The 8,789-nt window shown below is 53.2% G+C and overlaps 1 protein-coding gene across 1 annotated transcript; it reads right to left on the reverse strand.

Annotated features, from left to right (window-relative positions):
- Nucleotides 1-653: 653 nt before the first annotated feature.
- Nucleotides 654-5,716, reverse strand: SOST (sclerostin). The gene is made up of 2 exons (XM_032163779.2): nt 5,447-5,716; nt 654-2,692 (listed from the first exon to the last, which is right to left on the reverse strand). The coding sequence occupies exons 1-2, from the start codon at nt 5,664-5,666 to the stop codon at nt 2,271-2,273; spliced, it is 642 nt and encodes a 213-aa protein (XP_032019670.1). The 5' UTR covers nt 5,667-5,716; the 3' UTR covers nt 654-2,270.
- Between the last annotated feature and the right edge of the window lie 3,073 nt (nt 5,717-8,789).

Consider the following 8,789-nt stretch of genomic DNA (forward strand, 5'->3'; position numbering starts at 1 on the left):
GGCCAGGGTGGTCCTCCATGAATGATTGTCAAATGGAAAATAGAATTAGGAACCAAAGTAGTGGTGTAGACAAAAGGGGCTGGAACCTCAGAGGAGAGAGGGATCATGGGAGATTGGAACATCTCTGGAAGGTTGGGGGAAGAGGTGACAAGTAATGTGAATCCTAAAGAAAGAGGATTAGTTATTGGGGGTGCTAAGTGTGGATGGCAAACTAAGGAAGCAGGGATCTGCATGACCATTTGGAGTCAGTAGGAAGCTTGGTGGAGTGGGAGGTGGGAGTCAAGCAGGGAAGGCCTCCCATGTCAGATCGGGAAACTGCACTTGATCCTGGGCAAGGGGGAGCTATGGAAGGCTCTTGAGCAGGGGAGTGATACAATGAGAACAGCATTCTTGGAAGCCAGCATGGAGGGGAGGCTGCTAAAAGGATACAAGGCTGAGGTTATTACCATGCCCTGAGTGAAGAAATGCGGTCTGGGTTTGGAAAGGAAGGGACAAACATGACTTTTCAAAGGAAGACATAATTGCCACAAGGGCCAACAGAGAGCAGTCAAAGGTGTGTCCAAGGTTGGAGCTCTAGTGACCAAGAGAAGGGTGTCAACTTTGACAGAAATGACATCATGTGTGGTTGACAAAATGAGACCACATCCTTTCAGTCATGATTCGTTGTCTTTATTAACAATGTCTCTGGACTCTGGAAGAACAGACTGTTAATTCATAAAGCAATATTAACGTTGTCATTCTCTACAAGAAAAACTTTTGCATAAATAACTTAAGTGAGAAAATAAATATGTAACTTAACTCTTTAAAAACCACAACTTTCATTCTTGTGGACGAGTCCCACGTGGAAGGATTGCAAAAAAACGACCAGTCCTGCAGGCTTTCATATGGCATGTGCTTCTGTTTAAAACTTTTTTTTTTTTAACGATTAAAAACTACACAGAAAGTAAGAGGTTGTCTGGAAATGATTTTCAAAAAGATTTTTGGGTGGCAGCTATTATGCTCTGCAGTTTCTCAGCATATGTACAGCACTTACAGTTTTTCCCCCAATAATATTCTTTTAGTGTAAGATATGCCATCACATGTAAGAGCAGTAAGAAGCTGTTTTCTAGGCAGAAATGTGTCTGTGAGTGGTGGGCAGAAGGCGGTGTCTCAAAAGGGATGTGCTGGTCTGTGAGTCTGTGATGGCTGCTCCCTCGGGCCTGCAAGGCCAGTGTCCTGGAACCTTTCACTTCTCTTCGGAAGGTGACTTTAAAATATGGCTATGGGTCGGGGGAGGGATGCTGCTCTTTGGGAAGTTGGGGCGGAAGTGATTTCTATACCTCCCGCCACCCTCGGACCCTCTCCTTTTCTACCCCAATGGATGATGTTATTTCTTTGAGATGGAGGGGTAGAGGTAGCCAAACATCTGGGGAAGCCAGGCTGGGAAGCAGCATAGCTTCTTCCAGGAGTTTATCAGCCATAAATATGTCAGCCATAAATAGACTCTTTACTTTTTTTTTTTTTTTTTTTTTCCTGTTTGTTTTTCATCTTTGGCTGTCAGATGAGAGCATCACAACTCTAAATTCTGGAAGTGACCTTGGCACTGAGTCAATGCAACCGCATTCATTCTCTCTCTTTCTCTCTCTCTCTCTCACCTCTGCCCATTCAAAAGGCACTGGAGTCCTTGGAATCATATGCCAGTAGTCTCCTCGAAATCCTATTCCCACCTCCACCCTCATTTTACAAAGTGGAAATTGAGGTCCCGAAAGCGAATTGTGTAGTTCAAGGTTACACAGCAAGTTAGTGGCAGAGCCAGGACTAGAAACCACATCTACAGTTGCCCCCAGTCTTGTGCTCTGGGCACGCCGCAGGCTTTCTGATGGGCAGCGAGGTGCAAGGGGGAATCTTATCCAACTTTCTTAACCAGTCCCTGGACTTTTCACACTCCCACACCGCTCCCTTAAAACCCCAGGGCGGTAAAAATGCTTCCATGTCTGCCTCCTCTGAAGTGGGACCAGCAAAGGTAGGCGGCCCCAGAGGCGGGGCTGCGTGGCTCAGTGTCTGTGACTCTCAATTCCCTCCCCTGCCCCGCGGGACCCCTCAGCTGGCGGGCGAGGGGGGCCTTGCCGGCGCCCGGGATTCCTCAGGGCCTGGAAGGTCTCAGCCCCCTGCCCTGGGTTGCAGGCATTTACAATGAAATATAAACAATCAAACCACGCGCAGAGGACAGAAACTTGGGGCGCGGGGTCAGGGCCGGGGCGCCCGCCGGTGGGGAGGGGCGCCGGCGGGCTCTAGTAGGCGTTCTCCAGCTCGGCCTGGTTGGCTTTGGCGCTCCGGGCGCGGGGCCGCGGCTTCCGGCCCTTCTGCGGCCGAGCGGCCTCGGTCCCGAAGTCCTTGAGCTCCGACTGGTTGTGGAAGCGGGTGAGGCGTTTGCACTTGCACGAGGCCACCAGGCGCACCTTGCGCGTGCGCGGCGCCGCACCACCGGGACACAGCAGCTGCACGCGCTGCGCGCGGTAGCGGTCGGGGATGCAGCGGAAGTCGGGCCCACTCGGTCGCCACCACTTGCCGCGGCCGATGGCGTTGGGCAGCAGGCGCGCCGGGCCGCACTGGCCGGAGCACACCAGCTCGGTGACGGGCTTGGCGCTGCGGCACGGCCCGTCGGTCACGTAGCGGGTGAAGTGCAGCTCGCGGCAGCTGTACTCGGACACGTCTGTGGAGAGAGGGGCGCGTGAGGGTGGCCGCCTGCCTGGCCACCCCTGCCCTGGCCCGGCCCGTCTCTCTCCACCCCAGCCCTGCTTTTGCCAAGCCTGTCTCCAGAGGCTTTTGCCCCTGAACATCTATTGCAGGAAGGTCCCAGATGCTCTAGAGCTAGTGGAAAGCTCTCCTGCGCACCCTGTCCCCTTGGAGCCAAATGACTCCTGGGGTTCAAACACCAAGGCTCCATCGCTCACTGCAGGTGTCATCTTGGGCAAGTTCCTTAACCTTTCTCTTCTTCCAGTCTGCAAAATGGGCCGCCCCAAGCATTGCGAGTTAATCCATTGCACACACAATGCAGAGAATGCCATTTGGCACATATAGCTGAAAGCGTCGGCTGTTATGTATTATTATTATCATTTCTCTCCTGGGGTCCCCTTATGATTTAAGCCACACTTGTGCCGCAGGGTCCCTGGCCTGCGCAGGGTAAGTACTCAGCACACCTTCTGCCTGGCTCTGGCTTCTCCCAAATTCCTTTTCCAGACACTTGGGAGGGGTGGACAGGAGATGGAGAAAGGAGTAGAGGTTAATTGAAGGTAATATATCAGGGCAGCTGCTGTGGAGGCGAGGGACCGAAGGGGAGGTGATCAGGACAGGAATTCATTAGACTTGAAAGGAATCAAAGGCAGTGTGTCCAACCCCCTCATTATCAATGAGAATACTGAGGCCCAGCCAGAGAAAAGAACTTGCCCAAAAGGCTGGGCTGCATCTCCGGACTCCGCTTCCCTGGGGTCCCAGCACCTTTTGGCTCCCACAAGAGTGGAGGCTCTGTGCTCCAGCATCCATGGGAGGCTGGGCTGGGGGATGGAGCTGAGGGCTGCTTTTTATTATAGTTACTTTCCTACCATAGGGGACCTGAGCTCTGACCCAAAACCTACAGGTTCAGCTGCCACATTAACCTGGCTCTCTGCTGGGCACATTTCTTGTTCTGTGTTATCTGAATGGGTGCCTCATGGTGATACTCCCTGGGCAGGCAGAGATTGGGCTCCAAGGCCTGGCCTGATCCCCTGCACACACCTTGACCATGTCTCCTATGGTGGACTTAGATGGGTGGGAGCTTTTTAAATAGCTGGTCGTCGTGTTAGTACCAGTCCACCTCCAAAGGTTTCATGGGGATAGTTCCAATGTGACACGAAAGAATGAAAAATAGTCTTAAGACCAAACCATAGAGGGGACAGAGAAGGCCACCCCCGCAACCCCACTCTGGAGAGCAAGCACAGCAGGGGAGATGTGGCCACTGCCGTCATCTGGGGCTGCTTTCTGATTTGTGGGCTGGTTTGCATCCTCACCTCTGCAGGGCTGGGGTGTGTGTGTGGTCGGGGGGCCATTTGCCCAGGGAAGGGGGCATTTTGGGGCTTTTCTAGAATAGTGCCCCTAGGCCAGGCACTTCCTCTGCAGATGTGACTTTGTTTTGAGCATGTGGCTTCCTCGGGGGCTGTGGCCTCTCATGGGAGTCCAGCAAGGTGGACATTTTGTGTTTGGGTTCCTTACAGCCCTTCAGGCAGTCACTGGAGCCCAGCTGACTTTGCCTAGAAGGGGAGCTGTGGGAGGAGGCGCCCTTGTCCTCCATTTAGAAGACACAGGGTCCTGGCTGGCCTCCCTTGCTGTTGCCCTTTTTAGCACCCCATAGCCCCAATAGGTTGTGAGGCAGGGAGCGCTGGGGTCCAGGAGCCTGGGCAGTGGACTTCTCTGCCACCTGGATAATGGCCAGAGGACAGGGAAGCCCTTAATCTGAAGTGTCATTCCAGACCCCCCCATGGCCTCATGATTCCTGCCAACTGTAGAGCCAGATGCACACTGTCACCTGGGCTTCTCTGTGCAGGCCTGACCAGGAACCTAGGGCTCCTCTTCCTTCTCCCTCCCCTGGAATGAGGCAAGGCTGGGACTGGGGTGGCTGCTGAGGACAGACGTCCCTACTCCTGCACAGAGGATGCTGCCTCCCCTCCAGGGCCTGGACTCAGCTGCATCCATGTCAGGGGCTAAAACTGTGCTGAAAACTCCCATTCCTTCAAGTGCCAGCTCCCTGGGCAGGCCGTGGGCAATGCACACTGCAGGGGTGCCTCTCTGGCCTTCTTCTCCCGCTGCTTTGTGGAGATCTGTCCCCAACACCCCCTGACACACCAGGGCTATCTTGCAGTTGGATCAAACCAGGTTCGCACCTCAGCTCTTCTCACTACCAAGTTACTGAGTGCCTGGAGCCTGTTTCTTCCCCTTCGAGCTGGGGGATCACCTCCTGGGGATTCCATGACATGGGTCTGTGTGGTAGGGACAGCCACCGCCAGCATAGAGTGTCCCGTGCCCCGCAGGTGCTGTTCTGTGGATGGCAGGCTCCCTTACCTTGTTCCCTCCCCAGTGGTACCAGCAGCTGGACGTGGCTCCTATATTCTCAGGAGGAGATTCTTTGAAACCTTTTCTTTTCTGAGCCCCTGAGCCTGTTCTGATGCCCTGATGCCATACCCTCACCACCCCAGCCTCCTCCCTGCCCTGGGCTCTCACCAATGTCTGTTGCCTCATGCCCCTGCGCCTGAATCTGAAGGCTGCACCAGTGAGCCATCCTTCCCCCACCTCCAGGCAAGACTGTTCCTCAACCAGTGCTGGCAGAGGCCAGCAGTCTTCACTGGGTCTACCCCAGTCTTCAAAGCCTCCCAAGGAGAAGTTTCTAAAACCTCCCCAGGACCTTTTACTAAGAATTCTCTCCTCCACCCCATACCTTTGGTCTCAAAGGGGTGGTGGGGAGGCCGCCCTCCGTTCTCCGCCCGGTTCATGGTCTTGTTGTTCTCCAGCTCCGGTGGAGGCTCGGGGTACTCTCCGATCTCGGGGATGATTTCCGTGGCATCATTCTTGAAGGCCTGCCACCCCTGGCCCTCCACTACACGGAAGGCTGCGTGTACCAGCAGGCAGACGAGACACAGGGCCAGTGGGAGCTGCATGGTGCCAGCCAGAGGAGGGCACGCAGCCTTCCAGTAGCACAGGCTGTGGTCTCCAGCCGAGACACGGTCGCCTTTTTAAAGCCCCCCTCTGCTTCATGCCAGCCAATGAGGACAGGCTGGGGCAGGGCTGGTCCCATGTTTCCCTCAGCCCCCGGGGGGAGGGAAAGGGGTGTGCTCAGAGCAAACCCTCCCCAAAGACTTCTCCTCTAGCTCAGCAAACTTCCAAATTGCTGCTGGCACTCCCAGGTGACCCAGAGAGAGGGGGCGTGTGAGGCAGGGCCCAAGCCTGCTCTCCGGCACCTCCCACGTGCTGGCGGCTGTGGTTTTCAGATATCAAAATGAGCTCCGGCTTTTCATTGTCTGTCTCCCTGGGCCCTCGAGAATTCTCAAAACAAACTGTGGACCCGCTCAGCAAAGAAAATGTGCAGTTCTGAGTGCTTCGCGGGGCTGAGCCCGGCCTATTCCATTTCTCAGGCCAAGTTCATTTGTCACCCCACCAACAAATGGCCCAAGGGGTGTCTGACCCCCATAGACCCAGTCAGAGGCAAAAAGATGCTTTTAAAGAAATCCCATTGGTCCCAACTCCACAAGTCTCAGCATTCATTGTCCTAACCAAGAAAGCCTCTCTTGGTATTCTCTGGAAGGCAAGAGAGAGAACTAGAGGGCCAGAGCAAAGGTGCCAACTTGGGAGAGGGGGCAGGATTCTGGTTACAAATCGAGGATGTGCTGGTCACTCAGGCTCCCATGATGGAGAGCACAGAGGAAATCCCAGCTCATGCTCCTCAGGGATCCTGTGCACTGTGACAGGCACTTCTGAGCCAGGGCACTCACTGTGGCTCGAAGGGTGATGTGCTGAAGACAGACATTTCCCCAACCAGGCTGTGTGTGCGAGAAGACAACACCAAACTGCTTTCCTTAGCAAAAGCCACATCCAGCATTTTTAGTGCTGACATTTTATTTTCTTGTCTTCCAGCTGGTTACATTTTTCAAAAACAGTTTCGAGTCCTGTATGGAAAGCTTCATTGGTGCACACCACAGGATGTGTTCCATGAAGCCAGCCCAGGACCAACTGGTCACAAAGATGCTAAGAGAAATTGCTGCCTTGGCCCTGCATATAATGAGCCACACAGGGCCAGAGGCGGGGGGCGGGGTGGAGCAGGTAGAGGCATGGGGGAGAAGGGTTCACACCTGAGGTGCAAGAAGAGAAAGGAGGGCCAGAGGAATCTTTCACTGAAGACAGATTGTTTGAGGACAAGCAGCTCCTGTGAAGAGGCTGCCCAGATCCTCCTGGTATTTTAACTGGGCAATGAATCAGTATGCCCCACCTGCAGAGCCTCTGCAAGCCCTCTGCCACCTGCCTCAACTTGCAGGTCGCTGTGTCCATCTGCAGCCGACTGTCCTCCTTTCCATCATCCATCATCCGACACATGAATGCAGCTGCTCTGACAGTTTTACAAGCCAGACAGAAGCCCCGTCAGGAAGGGCCCTCTCTGATACCTGCTTCCTAAGTCAGTTTCCTTCAGGGCAGATGAAAACAGCTGTGGCCATTGTTGGGGGTGATCTATCTCTCCCAGCAGAGCCGGTAGTGTTGTGAGAAGCTGGCCCTCCGCGCCCCCTCCCCTTGTCTATGACCCTCCAGCCTCTTTTTCCCTTACTCTGGAATGTGGACTGTTAACCCTCTCGTGGCCAGATGACTGCCTTCTCGCAATGGACTTGGGAGAGAGCAGTTCTGATGCCTGGGTTCCTTGAGCAGGTAGGATGGATGCTTACAGCCCCACCTGCTGTTGGGAGCGGCTGGACCATCTGCATTAAAGAGGCAGTGGGATTCATCCCTGGAACGCGTCTGCCACCTGCTGGAGACAAAAGGAGGGGTGACCGCAGGATGGCAAGGCTCGGGACCGGACGTGATTTCCTTTCTTTTCCTTTCCTTATTTGGAAGTGAAGTAATATTAAACGGAAAAAGAGAATCCAGTGGACTTGAACCTCTAAATGATCTCTACCCCTCTGAATGGCTCAGCGAGAACCTGCTGTGACTCTTCTGCCGTTTCATTTAATGTGAAGTCATTGACAGCTCTTTATTTTTACTCAGTCCACAAACTTGTCATTGTTCACAGTATTCCCTGGAATTAAACTAAACCCCCAGGGTTTTAGCTGATTCCTATTGTGAGTAGTTTAGGTTATTTCCTTCACAAGGCTTATGAAAATCCTTGTACCGTTTTTTTTTTTTTTTTTTTTTTGGCAGATTCTCTCTGGCCAGGCTGGATCATCGCTCTGTCGCCCAGGCTGGAGTGCAATGGCGCAATCTCGGCTCACTGCAAGCTCCGCCTCCCGGGTTCACGCCATTCTCCTGCCTCCGCCTCTCCGAGTAGCTGGGACTACAGGCGCCCGCCACCACGCCCGGCTAATTTTTTTGTATTTTTATTAGAGACGGGGTTTCACCGTGGTTTCGATCTCCTGACCTCGTGATCCGCCCGCCTCGGCCTCCCAAAGTGCTGGGATTACAAGCGTGAGCCACCGCGCCCGGCCTTAATTTTGTATTTTTAGTAGAGATGGGGTTTCTCCATGTCAGTCAGGCTGGTCTTGAACTTCTGACCTCAGGTGATCTGCCTGACTCGGCCTCCCAAGGTGCTGGGATTAGAGGTGTGAGCCACCACGCCCGGCCTCGGAGTCATTTTTTAAATTAAAAATTTTTAATTTGGATATAATTATAAATTTAAATATAAGAAATAAATTAAAGCCTGGGCAACATGGTGAGACCTAGTCTCTACAAAAAATTTAAAAATTAGCTGGGCATGGGGTCGCATGCCTGTGGTCTCAGCTACTCGGGAGGCTGAGGTGGGAGGATCACTTGAGGTTGAGGTCGAGGCTGCAGTGAGCCATACTTGTGCCACTGCACTCCAGCCTGGATGACAGAGTGAGACCCTGTCTCAAAAAATTAAAAAAAAAAAAGAAAATACAGACTCCGTGTATCCTTCATCCAGTTTCCCACAGCAATAACACCTAGCGAAACGATAGGACAATATCACAACTAGGATATTGATACTGACACAATTTACCAATCTTACCCACATCTCCCGTGGTTTAACCTGTACTGTGTGTGTGCACACGCATTCACATGTGTGT

This window comes from Hylobates moloch, unplaced genomic scaffold (assembly GCF_009828535.3).
Source record: "Hylobates moloch isolate HMO894 unplaced genomic scaffold, HMol_V3 SCAFFOLD_10, whole genome shotgun sequence".
Taxonomy (NCBI): domain Eukaryota; kingdom Metazoa; phylum Chordata; class Mammalia; order Primates; family Hylobatidae; genus Hylobates; species Hylobates moloch.